A 15549-nucleotide genomic window follows, 5' to 3' on the forward strand; every position below is an offset into this window, starting at 1 on the left:
TCCAAAGAAACCGGTGCCTCCTGCGAGTAGCCGGCAACCCCGTGGTGGCATTTCTGGCTCAAGGAAGCCACCGGGACCCAACCGGGGCAGCTGATCTCCCTGCCGCGGATGGACCCACCCCTGGTTTTATCCCATCGTGCCGATTTTTTTAGGTCCTGGCAAACGTGACGTGATCCGAGGCCGTCAGGACAGGAAAGAGCCGTTCCCCTGTCCCTGCTGCGATGCGCTTTACTCCGGTTCTACGCGTTAAAGCCTTAGGGCTGAGCGCGAGCTCACGGATGCTCGGACGCAGAGACGGAAGGGAAGGGGGGACGCGGAGATTTGCCGGTGACGATGCGGCACATGAGTCACAGCTGGCCCCGAGGAAGCAGCGCTCACCAGTCCGGCCCAGGCCAATGAGGCTCCGTGCTGGGGTTCGTTAGGCGCGTGATTAGCGCATCTCCCGGAGAGCCCCGCAGCCCGGATGCGATGCTGTCAGATCGGGCACCCAGCCCTGGGTGCAGCCACCCACGCAGCGGCGAGACGGGGTCGGCTTTGCAGCTCGCCTCCCGCAGCCCTGTCCCAGCCCGGCCGTTCAGCTGGATTAAAGACCCCAGCAGCTCGGCTCCCTTCCCCCTTTTGGGGTTATTTCCAACAAGATTTTAATTCTTTCTCATCTTCCAGTTTCCTAAATCTTTCCCTGCGCTGGTACCGCTGGTGTGGACTGGTCCCCGATCCCCTTTGCCTGGTCTGAGAGCTGAACCCCTGCTGTCGTGCCGTTAACGTGTCTCGGTCCAGGCGCTTGTTCCTCCCGTCGCTGTGCTCGTTTTGGCCTCGGCACAACCGGGGCACGGGAAACCCGGTGCCGAACCCGGCTCTGCCGATGGATCGCGTGGCTTTGGGGCTAATGCCCTGGGAGCTGAGACCGGCTCAACTCATTGCACGTGGGATGCGAGAGGAGGGGGCTCGGGGAAGGTTTTTCCCAGCCCTGCTCAGTGTGGGGACCCCCCTGCTCCGAACCCAGCCCCGGGTAGGGGGGGGGGAGCTGGGTTGGAGCACTCGAGGTCCCAATTTCCTACTGTCGGTGAGTGACCTGGGGCAAATCGGGGTCGGTTTGGGTACCCCAGACCTCGGTGTGCCTCCCTGCAGTAACCGCATCCCTCCTCGCATCCCCCCCCCAACCCCCCCCCCAAAAAAAAAGATGTCGGAGGCGTTTGTGCCCTGTCGTAACGGAGGGGCCAGCTCTGGCTGGACCAGGCGGAGCTGATTTGATCCAAAGAAATCCAAATTCACCCCCCGAGGAGGCCGTGACTCAGATTTGCCAGGCTGCGTTTCCATCCTCTGCGCTGCCTGCCTGCCTGCCCGCCTGCCTGCCCGCCTGCCTGCCTGCCTGCGGCTGCGGTGGGCGGCAGGAGGAGAGGTTGCCATAGAGGGTCTGAACGTCGCCGAATCCTCACGGCTTCGCTTTGACGCCGCTGCAAATCCCCCGGGGAGAGAAACAGAGCGGGGGGGGGGGGGGGGGGTTGCAGCTCGTGGCCCCCCCATTAACCACCATCACCTCCGCAGTCACCGGTGCAGGTTCAACCCAGCGGCTCCGGCACGGGAACCCCACTCCCGAGGGAGCTCCCCTCAAGCGTGGGCAGTGCCGGGGAAGGGGTTGGGGGGGGGGGGGGAGAGTCATCCCCTTCCCTTCGGCTTCGCTAATAAGCAAAACCGAGGGGCGAACCCCCAATTCTCCCGCCAGCCGTGCGCGTGTCCCCGTCCCCCCCTCCCAGCTCCTCGTTTGCCGTAGCGCAAGCCCTCCCCACCACCTCCCTTCCCTGGGCTGTTGCAATGGACTCTCCCAACGCTCAGCGTGTCTGGCGGAGGCTGCGGCGTTAACGTTGGGTCTGGTACCCGGGAGCTATTTTCTTGCCGTATCCCTGCCGGAGCATCCTTCCTCGCAGCGCAGGAGGCGGACGCCGAAAGGAGGGCTGGAACGGAGCGAGGGCTGAAACAGGTAAGGAGAGAAAGAAATGCTGTTTTATAAGACAGATTCCCCCTCCTCTCCCCGCTGCTTTTAATTAGCATCCTCGGAGCCGCCGTCTGATGGATTAGGGGTTCGGCTTCTCCTTTCCACTTGGTGTGGCCATTTTGTCCTGGAAAACCTCGCCTCTAGCCTTGCTCTGTCTTTTTTTACGTGCGCGTTTAACGGTTTCTTGTCATCCCTCCCGTGCTGTCGTACGGCCGGGGAATCTCTGCCGATGGGGCTTTGGGATTTCGTCGCAGGGATGGATGTTTATCGTGATGGTACCGGCAGGTTTTGGGGAGGGGGAGTGCCGCAGCTCTCCGGGGGTGGCAAGGGGAGGGGGGGGATGTTGGAAGATGACCTTGGACACGGGCGATTTAAAACTCTTCTCCCTTGTCGCCATGTTCTTGCCATAATGGAAAAAGACTGGGGGCTGCGGGCGGGGGGGGGGGATGGACCCAGACGAGCCCTAACGTGGGACCTCCCGGGGGGGTGGGGGGGTGTTTTGGGCTGCATTCATCACTGGCTCCGGTCGGACGCGTGGCAGGAGTAAACAGGTCCGGAGTCTGATAACCTTGTCTAGGGCTGATGGTGACTGCTCCGGCTAACGCCAGGACGGGGCTGGCAGGGCCAGCGGCGTGGCTTTGCAACCAGAAGAGCGTTTTTGGATGACACCCACCCGCCCCAGCTCTCGCATAAAGGGTGCCTACGGTCTATGCGATTTCTAGCTCCTTGCGAAATGAAATATCTCAAAAGCATCCGTGGCTGACGCGCAGCGGCGGCTCGGCCGCTCGAGGCTCCCTGGCTCGTGCAGAGCAGCCTCTCCGTCACGGAGCTGAGCTGTGACCTTGCTCCCCGGCCCATCCTCATCCTCAGCCGGTATTTGGCCTCTCTCGGCTCCCTTCTTCCTTTCGCCGGTTCCCTATACGTCACGGTCCGTGTAACGGCGTCCCACGGCACGGCCGCATTGGGAGGCACCGCAGCGAGCCGTCAGCCTGGCTGGAGCAAAATGACCTTGGCCGTGAATCGGCTCCTTCCGGGGGCCTCAGGTGCCGATGGGTTTAATCCGAGGGGGGGACCGGGGGCTCCCCTGGATGGGCACGGGGCTGGGGGTGCTCCCAGCCAGCCGGGGAGGCGAGGGCGCTGGGTGTATTGGTGATTTTACGCTGCTTAAAAGCACCTGCCCGGCTTCATTCAGAAACTGGGGGGGGGGCCGCCGTGCCGTGCCGCAGCACCGTCCCCGCACCGTCCCCAGGTCCTTGCCGGCTGCGCAGAGCCGGTGTGGGCTCCTGCCCCGGGGGGAGCGCTGCCGACAGCCCCAGCTATTTCGGAAGGGCTAATTTTAGCTTCCCCCGCCGTGCCCCGTGCCCTCGCTCGGGAAGGGGGGACACGGTGCTGGCTGCGTCCCTCTCCCTGCGGCTCGACTCCTGCCTCGCTGTCCGTGCCCGACCGCTGCCAGGGATAAAAATAGCCTTTTCTGGGGGAGGGGGAACCGCACCAGCCCCCGCGGCTGGGTCAGCAGCGCCTGTGCCCGCTGCGCAGGCTGGGGGGCTGCGGGTCCATCCCTGTCACGAGCTGCGCCGGGCTCTGCGAGGCTCGGGGGGTACGCTGCCTGCCCTTGGCCTTCACAGCCCGTGGAGGGGAGGACGCTGGGCTGGGGAAGGGGGGTGCGGGATGCCTGGGGGCAGGGAGATGCCACCCGCAGATTAGAGCCTCTGGGGTGTAGCCGGGTGCCCCCTCTCCTTCCCAGACGCCAGACCATGGGTGCCCCCAGCACCCACCGGGCTCTGCCCCCGGCTCTCCTGGCAGCCGGTTCAGTTTCTGCCACCGCCAGTGTCTCTCCTGCAGCCCAACCCCTTCTGGAAGCCTCCCCCAGGAGCGTGACCCGGCACACGTGGTCCCTGGTGCCCATTCTGCCACCGCGGCCGGGCTTGGGCAGCTGGATGGGAGCCGAGGACGTGGCCGGGTCACCGTCGGCCATCCCGGGATGCATCTGAGGGACCCCGCATCCCAGACCGGCCTCCTTGAGCCCCCTGACCCAGGACGTGCAGCGCTGGGGCTGCCCTGGAAGGCTTTGGGGAGCCCTGTGACCTTGGGGGGGGCTGGTCCCCTCAACGTCCCACCGGTGCTGCTCCATCCTGCACTTCCCAGGAAATGGGGGGCTTTGGTCCGGGCCCGCTGCTGGCCTAGTTTATGGGTGACTTGCAATCCTGGGTGGATGGACTGGGCGGCAGCGATGTCCCTGACATCCCCCCCAGACCCCTTGTCCTCTGTCCCTTCTGGGGACGGACACGGAAAGGCCGGAGCCGGGGTACAGCCCAGCCTGGGGGGGCTGCGGTGGGCCCCCCTCCCGCCTGGTGATGGGCAGGGGTGTCCCCCGCGCTGGCATTGGGTCCCCGCCACCCTTGGGGGTCACCCTGTGCCCTGCTGGGCTCGGCTGAGCCCCCCCGGCAGGGTCCCCAGGGTGCCCAGGGTGCCCCCGGTCCCCGGGGCTGACCCCAGCGCTGTGACCCCCCCCGCCCTGAGCAGCGGCGTGGCCACGCCCCCTGAAGTTCATTGGCTGAGCAGCTGGGCCGTGCCTCCGCGGCCCCATTGATGCCCGTGGGGTGGCCACACCCCCCGCAGCTCATTGGTCCTTGGCCCCACCACACCTTCCCGGCCCCATTGATGCCCGTGGGGTGGCCACACCCCCCGCAGCTCATTGGTCCTTGGCCCCGCCACACCTTCCCGGCCCCATTGATGCCCGTGGGGTGGCCACACCCCCCGCAGCTCATTGGTCCTTGGCCCCGCCACACCTTCCCGGCCCCATTGAGAACCCAGCGGGGCCTTTTCCCTCAATGGGCTGGGTGGGGGCATCGGGGGGACAGGGGGGTCCCCACGGCCTGGGGGGGGGCCCGGCCTGCCAGGGGGGGCTGTGGGGCCCTCCTGCTCCCTGCTGGGATCCGGCACTGCTGGGATCCCTGCCGTGAGTCCGAGTTTGGGGGGGTACTGTGGCCCTGCAGAGCTCCGGGCTTGGACCCCCTGTCCCCGAGGGAGGCCGGGGTCCTTGGGTGGGCGGATGGGGTGCTTGGGTGGGCGGATGGGGCGGTTGGCCTTGCAATGGCAGGGGAGACGTGGGCTGACCCCCCCGGCTTTCAGCTCGTCTTGGTTGCCTGCGCGGATCCGTCCTCCCTCTCGCCGTACCGAACCCGCGGGTGCCGCGCTCCCTTCTCCCGCAGATTTATTTTATTTATTTAGGAATTGATTTAATTTTGCTTCGAATGAGCGGCTGGGGAAAAGAGACAGAGGGAGGCAAACAAGCGCCGTAGCTTATGCTCAGCCACGTTATTAGACGTGGGAGAATCCACCTTGGGTCCCACCCCTGGTCAACGGGGGTGAGATGGGATGCGGGGCCGTTCCCACCCTAAACCGGCCCCTGCTTGTGTCTGGGCTCCTCAGGTCCGGGCCAGCGTCCGGGGTCCCCCTGCGTCCCCTCCCAGCCGGTGCCACGCGGATGGGTAGCGCCGTCGCCCGTCTCTCCGCATCCCACCGCGGCCCCCAGGTGTGAGGGCGCAGCCCCTGACACAGAGACACCCCGTCCCATCCCGGCGTCCCGGCCCATCCCGTCGGCACCATGGATGAGAGCTTCCGAGACCGGACGGCGTTCATCCGGGGCGCCAAGGACATCGCCAAGGAGGTGAAGAAACACGCGGCCAAGAAGGTGAGCAAGGGCATGGACCGCGTGCAGGACGAGTACACCAAGCGCTCCTACTCCCGCTTCGAGGAAGAGGAGGATGATGAAGATTACCCGCCCCAGGACGGCTACTACCGGGGGGGCGAAGGGGCCAACGAAGAGGAGGGGGCTTCCAGTGACGCCACCGAGGGTCACGACGAGGAGGACGAGATCTACGAGGGCGAGTACCAAGGCATCCCCCGGCACGACTCGCTGAAAACCGGGGAGCGGCTGGGGGCCGAGGTGGCTGCCGGCGCCTTCGATGACAGCGAGGGACAGCGGCGGAAGGACAAGGAGGAGCTGGCGCAGCAGTACGAGCTCATCCTGCAAGAGTGCGGCCACGGCCGCTTCCAGTGGACCCTCTACTTCGTCCTGGGACTGGCCCTCATGGCCGACGGCGTGGAGGTCTTCGTGGTGGGCTTCGTCCTGCCCAGCGCCGAGAAGGACATGTGCCTCTCCGACTCCAACAAGGGCATGCTGGGTGAGGAGGGGCCGGGGGGCCAGGAGCGGGCAGAGGGATGGGGGGGGGCGTGAGCGGACGGGGGGGAACGTGGAGGGACACGGGACGTGGGGGCGCGTGAGCAGATAGGGGAGATGGAGGGACACGGATCCGGGGGGGGGGGGGGTGAGCAAGATGGGGGTATGGGGGGACACGAGCGGGTAGGGGGGTATAGAGGGACACAGGAGGGACGGGGGGACGCGGGGTGACACGAGCGGGTAGGGGGATACAGAGGGACACAGGAGGGACGGGGAGACGTGGGGTGACACGAGCAGATGGGGACGTGGAAGGACACGGGGGACACGGGGGCACACGAGCAGATGGGGACGTGGAGGGTATGGGGGACAAGAGATACAGAGGGACACGGATGTGGGGTGACACGAGCAGGTGAGGGGATGTGGGGGGGGACACGGGGGATATGGGGGGACACAGGAGGGACAGGGAGACGTGGGGAGACACGAGGGAACGTGAGCAGACAGGGATGTGGAGGGACACGGGGGGTCCTGGGAGCTATGGGGATGTGAGGGGACACGGGGGGACACAGGGACACGGGGGGACACGGGGACATGTAGGGATCAGATGGGGGGAGGTGGGGGCACAGGGAGTGAGGGGATGGGGAAGGACCTGGGGGACAAGGGGGGCTCAGGGAGATATGGGGGGGTCACAGGCGACACGGGGGGCACGGCTGTGGAGGGACGCGCGGAGATGTGGGGGCGCAGGGGGACACGGGGGATGTGGGAGGACACATGGGGCACGATCCGGGGGGGGGGGGTATGGAGGGACACGGGGTATGGGGGACACCACAAGGTGTGGGAGGGACACAAGAAGATATGGGGGGGACCATGAGCATATGGGGGGGCGTGGAGATGCAGAGTGGGGGGCCGGGAGGAGATGTGGGGACAAGGAGGGACACGGACACCCCCCCCTGCGCACAGGGCTCCCACCATCCTCCTCCTCCCAGTCCCACACTGGTCCCCACCTGAGCGATGGGGAGAGGGGGGCTGGGGGGGGGGGTGACCGCCGCTGCGCAGTCGGGCTGTGACTCACGGCCCCCGCAGCCCCCCCGGCCCCGCAGCCCCCCCCGGCTTATCTCCCCGCTGCAGCCGGGCAGAGCGGCGGGGGGCTGAGGCTGAGCCCCCCCATCCCTCCTGCCCGGGGCTGATAAGGGGATGCTGAGAGCGGGTTTGGGGGGGCTGCGGGGGGCTGAGGCTGAGCCCCCCCGTCCCTCCTGCCCGGGGCTGATAAGGGGATGCTGAGAGCGGGTTTGGGGGGGCTGCGGGCGGCTGCCTTGCCCGCACTGCGGCGTGCTCCCCCCTTCTCCGTGGTGCTCGCTGCAGCCCGAGCCTTCCCCCCCCCCGCCCCCGGTGTTACCGGTGTGTCCCCCCCTCCCTGAGACCTGGCAAACTCAGGGCAGGAGTGGGGGCTGGATGGGGAGGGTATGGGGGGGCCCGTCTCTGCCCCCCCCCACCCTGTGGTCCCCGAGCAGAGCAGGGGGGACAACCCAGGCGTCCGCCCTCCACCCCCCATCCGCACGTGGGGGTCGGTCCCCCCTCCCTGCGAGGGACCCCAGGGTCCCGGCTGTGCTCAGCTCGGGGTGGGTGGGTGGGGGTGTCACCGCCACCCCCATGGCCCCTCAGCACCCAACCCCTGCCCCGATCGCTGCCACCCTCCACTGGGTGACTGGGGGTGCGGGTCCCTGGGCCCCCCGGGACTGACATCGCCGTGTGTCCCCCCCCCCAGGGCTCATCGTGTACCTGGGCATGATGGTGGGCGCCTTCCTGTGGGGCGGGCTGGCCGACCGCCTGGGCCGAAGGCAGTGCCTCCTCATCTCCCTCTCCGTCAACAGCGTCTTCGCCTTCTTCTCCTCCTTCGTCCAAGGCTACGGCACCTTCCTCTTCTGCCGCCTCCTCTCGGGTGTGGGGTAAGGGGTGGGGGGGGACACGGTGCCGCGGAGGGGACCCAGGCATCCGGACACCCCCCCCCCCACTCCCCACGCTGGGGGTGCTGAGCTCCCTCCCGCTCCCCTGCTGTGCCGAGACCCCCCCCCGCCCCTTTCCCCGTTTTCCGCGGCGGTGGGGATGCCGGGGCGGGCGGTGACGCCGTTCTGCCCTTCGTCCCCCCCAGCATCGGCGGCTCCATCCCCATCGTCTTCTCCTACTTCTCGGAGTTCCTGGCGCAGGAGAAGCGCGGGGAGCACCTGAGCTGGCTCTGCATGTTCTGGATGATCGGGGGCATCTACGCCTCCGCCATGGCTTGGGCCATCATCCCCCACTACGGTAAGAGCCTGCCGGTGCCGGAACGTGCAGCGAGTTTGATGGGTCTCAGCCCCACCGCCACGTCCCGTCTCGTCTCCGTAGGTTGGAGTTTCCAGATGGGCTCGGCGTACCAGTTCCACAGCTGGAGGGTCTTCGTCCTGGTCTGCGCCTTCCCCTCGGTCTTCGCCATCGGGGCGCTCACCACCATGCCCGAGAGCCCCCGCTTCTTCCTGGAGGTGGGCGGATGTGGGGGGACGCGGGGTTGGATCCTGCTGGGGTCGGGGGGGGGGGGGGAGGTGCTGAGGGTGCGAGCAGGGACCCTGAGCGGGTGGTGGGATGGGGGGGACCCAGGCAGGGACCCCCAAGGAGGGGGTGGTGGGACGGGGGGCAGGATTGGTCCCGGGGCTGAGCCCAGGCTCTGCCCTGCAGAACGGCAAGCACGACGAGGCCTGGATGGTGCTGAAGCAGGTCCACGACACCAACATGAGGGCCAAGGGCCACCCCGAGAGGGTCTTCTCGGTAAGGTCCCCCCGCCCCGGGGCTGAGCCTCCGGGCACCCAGAGCCCAGGGTGGGCTCCTTGAGGGGTGGGGGGCTGCAAATCCCCCCCCCATCCCGGGAAAAGCATGGCCGGGGGGGCTCAGCCCTGCTTTAACAGCTGGGGAAACTGAGGCACGCGGTGGGGACGGGTCTCACCTGGGAGCCTTGGCTGGGGCTGGCACTTCCCAGTGTCCCCAAACCGTGTCATGTGTCCCCGTCCCCCCCCCAGGTCACCCACATCAAGACCATCAAGCGGGAGGACGAACTCATCGAGATCCAGTCGGACACCGGCACGTGGTACCGGCGCTGGCTCGTCCGATTCCTCAACCTCTCGCAGCAGGTGAGGCCGGATCCTGCCCCAGGCTGGGACCCCCCGTCCCCGCCGCGTCCCCTCGTCACCTCTCGTGGGTGTCACTCCCCCCACACACCCCCCCCCACCCATCTCCTTGTAGGTCTGGAGCAACTTCCAGCAGTGCTTCGCGCCCGAGTACCGCCGCGTCACGCTGATGATGATGGCCGTCTGGTTCACCATGTCCTTCAGGTGGGGGGGGCACCCAAGGGTGCTGTTAGCCTGCGGTATGGCCGGGGCCGGGCAGCGCCGGCAGCACTGGGAGTGTACTGGGATGGGACTGGGAGCACTGGGGTGGGACTGGGACAGGATGGTCAGCACTGGGGTGGGACTGGCAGAGGGATGAGCATCACTGGGATAGCACTGGGATGGGACTGGTGGCACTGGGATGAGACTGGCAGCACTGGGATGGAACGGACAGCACTGGGATAGCACTGGGATGGGACTGGTGGCACTGGGATGAGACTGGCAGCACTGGGATGAGACTGGCAGCACTGGGATGGAACAGACAGCACTGGGATAGCACTGGGATGGGACTGGGACAGGATAGTCGGCACTGGGATGGGACTGGCAGAGGGATGAGCACCACTGGGATAGCACTGGGATGGGACAGGCAGCACTGGGATGAGACTGGCAGCACTGGGCTGGGACTGGCAGCACTGGGATGGAACGGACAGCACTGGGATAGCACTGGGATGGGACTGGTGGCACTGGGATGAGACTGGCAGCACTGGGATGGGACTGGCAGCACTGGGATGGGACTGGCAGAGGGATGAGCACCACTGGGATAGCACTGGGATGGGACTGGCAGCACTGGGATGGGACTGGCAGCACTGGGATGGAACGGACAGCGCTGGGATAGCACTGGGATGGGACTGGGATGGGACTGGCAGCACTGGGACAGGATGGTCAGCACTGGGATGGGACTGGCAGAGGGATGAGCACCACTGGGATAGCACTGGCATCAGACTGGCAGCACTGGGCTGGGACTGGGCTGGGACTGGCAGCACTGGGACAGGACTGGGCTGGGACTGGCAGCACTGGGCTGGGACTGGGCTGGGACTGGCAGCACTGGGATGGGATGGACAGCACTGGAATAGCACTGGGATGGGACTGGGCTGGGACTGGCAGCACTGGGATGGGACTGGGCTGGGACTGGGCTTGGACTGGGAGCACTGGGATGGGGCTGGGAAGGGATAGGTAGCACTGGGCTGGGACTGGGCTGGGACTGGGAGCACTGGGATGGGGCTGGGCTGGGACTGGCAGCACTGGGATGGGATGGACAGCACTGGGCTGGGACTGGGCTTGGACTGGGAGCACTGGGCTGGGACTGGGCTGGGACTGGGAGCACTGGGCTGGGACTGGGCTTGGACTGGGAGCACTGGGATGGGGCTGGGCTGGGACTGGCAGCACTGGGATGGGATGGACAGCACTGGGCTGGGACTGGGAGCACTGGAATGGGGCTGGGCTGGGACTGGGAGCACTGGGACAGGACTGGGAGCACTGGGATGGGGCTGGGCTGGGACTGGGAGCACTGGGACAGGACTGGGCTGGGACTGGCAGCACTGGGCTGGGACTGGGCTGGCACTGGGAGCACTGGGCCGGGACTGGGAGCACTGGGATGGGGCTGGGCTGGGACTGGCAGCACTGGAATGGGACTGGGAGCACTGGAATGGGGCTGGGCTGGGACTGGGAGCACTGGGCTGGGACTGGGCTGGGACTGGGCTGGCACTGGGAGCACTGGGAGCACTGGGCTGGGACTGGGAGCACTGGAATGGGGCTGGGCTGGGACTGGGAGCACTGGGACAGGACTGGGCTGGGACTGGGCTGGCACTGGGAGCACTGGGAGCACTGGGCCGGGGCGGGCGTGGCGGTGCCCGGGCTCAGCCCCTCTGTCCCCGCAGTTACTACGGGCTGACGGTCTGGTTCCCGGACATGATAAAGCACCTGCAGAACATCGAGTACGCCTCGCGCACCAAGCTCTTCACCCGCGAGAAGGTCCGGCACTTCACCTTCAACTTCACCCTGGAGAACCAGATCCACCGGGGCGGGGAGTACTTCAACGACAAGTGCGTCCCGCGGAGGGGGCGCCGAGGCCGGGCCCGCTCGTTGCATGAATGGAGGTGATGAGTTGGGCTCTGCTCTCCCCCCCCGCCACCCACCCCCAAATCCGACCTCCCCGCCCAGGTTCATCGGCCTGAAGATGAAGTCGGTGACGTTCGAGGACTCGCTCTTCGAGGAGTGCTACTTCGAGGACGTCACCTCCAGCAACACCTTCTTCAAGAACTGCACCTTCATCTCCACCGTCTTCTACAACACGGGTAGGAGGGGACGTGGGGGGGTCAGGGCCGTCCCCGAGGAGGGTGGCGAAGGTGAGGGTGGCGAAGGTGAGGGTGATGAAGATGAGGGTGGCGAAGATGATGAGGGTGGCGAAGGTGAGGGTGGCGAAGATGATGAGGGTGGCGAAGGTGATGAGGGTGACGAAGATGAGGGTGGTGAAGGTGAGGGTGGCGAAGATGATGAGGGTGACAAAGATGATGAGGGTGGCGAAGGTGAGGGTGGCGAAGATGAGGGTGGCGAAGGTGAGGGTGGCGAAGATGAGGGTGGCGAAGATGAGGGTGGCGAAGATGAGGGTGATGAAGATGATGAGGGTGACAAAGATGAGGGTGATGAAGATGATGAGGGTGACAAAGATGATGAGGGTGACGAAGATGATGATGAGGGTGGCGAAGGTGAGGGTGGCGAAGGTGAGGGTGACGAAGGTGAGGGTGACAAAGGTGAGGGTGACGAAGATGATGAGGGTGACAAAGATGAGGGTGATGAAGATGATGAGGGTGACAAAGATGATGAGGGTGACGAAGATGAGGGTGATGAAGATGATGAGGGTGATGAAGATGATGAGGGTGACAAAGATGAGGGTGACAAAGATGAGGGTGACAAAGATGATGAGGGTGACAAAGATGATGAGGGTGACGAAGATGATGAGGGTGATGAAGATGAGGGTGATGAAGATGAGGGTGACAAAGATGAGGGTGACGAAGATGAGGGTGATGAAGATGATGAGGATGACAAAGATGAGGGTGACAAAGATGAGGGTGACGAAGATGATGAGGGTGACGAAGATGAGGGTGACGAAGATGATGATGAGGGTGACGAAGATGAGGGTGACCCCACCAAACCCCCCCCCCCCCCTTTTCTCCATCCCACCAGATCTCTTCGAGTACAAGTTCATCAACAGCCGGGTGGTGAACAGCACCTTCCTGCACAACAAGGAGGGCTGCCAGCTGGACTTCAGCGACGACAACAACGCCTACATGATCTACTTCGTCAGCTTCCTGGGCACCTTGGCCGTCCTCCCCGGGAACATCGTCTCGGCCCTCCTCATGGACAAGATCGGCCGCCTCCGCATGCTGGGTGGGCACCGGGGAAGACCTGGGAGAGGGGGGGGTTTGGGGGTTTTTTTTGGCGTTGAGGGTGGTGGGACGCTGGCACAGAGAGGTGGTGGATGCCCTGGAAAGGTTCAAGGTCAAGTTGGCCGGGGCTCTGAGCAACCTCGTTGAAGATGATGTCCCCGGTTGTTGCAGAGGGGTTGGAGTAGACGACCTCTAAAGGTCCCTTCCAACCCAACCCATCCCACCAGCCCATGACCTCCTGCCTCAGTTTCCCCTCCCCGACGCGCAGGGTGGGGCGGAGGGGAGGACGCCCGCGTCCCCTCTCCCAGCCCTGACGTGTGTGTGTGTCCCCCCCCACCCTTCCCGTGTCCCGTCGCAGCCGGCTCCAGCGTCATGTCCTGCGTCAGCTGCTTCTTCCTCTCCTTCGGCAACAGCGAGTCGGCCATGATCGCGCTGCTCTGCCTCTTCGGCGGCGTCAGCATCGCCTCCTGGAACGCCCTCGACGTCCTCACCGTAGAGCTCTACCCCTCCGACAAGAGGTGCGGGTGCCCCCACGGCCGGCACCCCGCGGGAGATGGGGCGTTGGGTGCTGGGGGTGAGGTGTGGGGTGCTGGGGGAGAGGGGGTTTTGGGTGCTGGGTGGCAGATGTGGGGTCCTGGGGGTGAGGTTTTGGGTGCTGGGTGCCACATATGGGGTCTGGGGTGAGGTTTTGGGTGCTGGGTGCCAGATGTGAGGTCCTGGGGGTGAGGTTTTGGGTGCTGGGTGCCACATATGGGGTCTGGGGTGAGGTCTTGGGTGCTGGGTGCCACATATGGGGCCTGGGGTGAGGTTTTGGGTGTTGGGTGCCAGATGTGAGGTCCTGGGGGTGAGGTTTTGGGTGCTGGGTGCCACATATGGGGTCTGGGGTGAGGTCTTGGGTGCTGGGTGCCACATATGGGGCCTGGGGTGAGGTTTTGGGTGTTGGGTGCTGGATGCAAGGGTTTGGGTGCCAGGTGTGAGGTCTTGGGTGCTGGATGTGAAGTGCGGGGGGACGAGGTTTTGGGTGCTGGGTGCCAGATGTGGGTCCTGGGGGTGAGGTCTTGGGTGCTGGGTGCCACATATGGGGCCTGGGGTGAGGTTTTGGGTGCTGGGTGCCACATATGGGGCCTGGGGTGAGGTTTTGGGTGCTGGGTGTTGGGTGCTGGATGCAAAGGTTTGGGTGCTGGGTGCCAGATGTGGGGTGCTGGGTGCAAGGTTTTGGGTGCCAGGTGTGAGGTCTTGGGTGCTGGATGTGAAGTGCGGGGGGACGAGGTTTTGGGTGCTGGGTGCCAGATGTGGGTCCTGGGGGTGAGGTCTTGGGTGCTGGGTGCCACATATGGGGCCTGGGGTGAGGTCTTGGGTGCTGGATGCAAGGGTTTGGGTGCTGGGTGCCAGATGTGGGGTGCTGGGTGCAAGGTTTTGGGTGCCAGATGTAAGGTCTTGGGTGCTGGATGTGGAGTGCTGGGGGGGGGGGGCGGGTGAGGTTTTGGGTGCTGGGTGCCAGATGTGGGGTCCTGGGGGTGAGGTTTTGGGTGCTGGGGGCCAGGTGTCGGGTGCTAGGTGTGAGATTTTTTTTTTTTTGGGTGCTGGTTGCAAGATGTGGGGTGTTGGCTGCAACGTTTTGGGTGCCAGGTGTAAGTCGTGGGGTGCTGGGTGCAAGTCGTGGGGTGCTGGGTACAAGATTTTGGGTGCTGGGTAGAAGATTTTGGGTGCTGGGTACAAGATTTTGGGTGCTGGCTGTAAGGCATGGGGTGCAATGGGCTGGGTGCAGGGTCCTGGGGCTGGGTGCCAGACCTGGCGGGGGGGGGTGTGCAAATTTTTGGGTGCCGGATAGAACATCTTGAATCCTGGGTGCCGGACCAGTTGGGTGCCATTTTCAGGGTGTTGGGTGCCAGCTACGAATTTTTTTATTTTTTGGGTGCCGCCCACCTTACGCGGGACACGACCTATCCCCGGGGTGGGGCTGGGGGGGGGGTTGGGGTGTCACTGACACCCCCTTGCACCCGCAGGACGACGGCTTTCGGTTTCCTCAACGCGCTCTGCAAGCTGGCGGCCGTGCTGGGCATCAGCATCTTCACGTCCTTCGTGGGCATCACCAAGGCGGTGCCCATCCTCCTGGCCTCCGCCGCGCTCGCCCTCGGCAGCTCCCTCGCCCTGAAACTGCCCGAAACGCGGGGGCGAGTCCTGCAGTGACGGAGGGGGGGGCTGGGGGGGAGAGGGAGAACCCCCCCCCCCCCCCCCTTAATCCCAATCCCAATCCCAATCCCAGCTCCCCGCCCGGGGGATTAGTCTCGTTAGACACTGTGAAACGTCTTCTTGGAGCATTTTGGGGGGGCTTTTTCATTTGCACTTGGCCCCCCCCCCATCGCCCCCTGCCCCCCCCATCTCCTCCCCGCCCCCCCCATCTCCCCCCCGCCCCCCCCATCCCCCCCCCCGCCCCCCCATCCCCTCTGTGAATAGCTGCTCGCTCCCGGGGGGCTGCGGGGTGGGGGGGGTGGGGTGCAGGGGTGCAGGATAGGTCCTGTGTGCCCCCCCCCACCCCAGCACCCCTGCTGGGCCGGGGAGGGAGGAAGAGGAGGAGGATGAAGGCTCCGGCCTCAGCCCGGCAGGGCGGGGGGGGTGGCGGCTCCGTGCCTCAGTTTCCCCACCCGTAAGGACGGCACAGGGTGAGGCCGGCAGGTGAGGGGGGGGGCTCCGTGCGCAGGATTTGGGGGGGGGGGGGGCACCTTGGGGTGCGTGGCCTTTTGGGGTGCAGGATCCCTCGGGGTGCACGGCACCCGCACACGCGCAGCGTGGTGG

General features: G+C 65.7%; 1 protein-coding gene across 3 annotated transcripts; it reads left to right on the forward strand.

Annotated features, from left to right (window-relative positions):
* Positions 1-1525: 1525 nt before the first annotated feature.
* On the forward strand, positions 1526-15001 carry SV2A (synaptic vesicle glycoprotein 2A). Of its 3 annotated transcripts, none has more exons than XM_054806328.1 (13): positions 1526-1978; positions 5426-6180; positions 7939-8119; positions 8323-8474; positions 8556-8689; positions 8883-8972; positions 9221-9331; positions 9444-9532; positions 11245-11409; positions 11528-11661; positions 12551-12754; positions 13112-13271; positions 14760-15001. In XM_054806328.1, exons 2-13 carry the CDS (start codon positions 5601-5603, stop codon positions 14941-14943), a joined length of 2184 nt encoding a protein of 727 aa, XP_054662303.1. In that variant the 5' UTR covers positions 1526-1978; positions 5426-5600; the 3' UTR covers positions 14944-15001. The 3 variants fall into 3 exon arrangements, with proteins under 3 accessions (XP_054662303.1, XP_054662304.1, XP_054662305.1); XM_054806329.1 differs by lacking the exon at positions 1526-1978 and adding an exon at positions 3015-3036; XM_054806330.1 differs by lacking the exon at positions 1526-1978 and adding an exon at positions 4931-4952.
* The last annotated feature ends 548 nt before the right edge of the window (positions 15002-15549 follow it).

Source organism: Grus americana, chromosome 29 (assembly GCF_028858705.1).
Source record: "Grus americana isolate bGruAme1 chromosome 29, bGruAme1.mat, whole genome shotgun sequence".
NCBI classification, from domain to species: Eukaryota; Metazoa; Chordata; class Aves; order Gruiformes; family Gruidae; genus Grus; species Grus americana.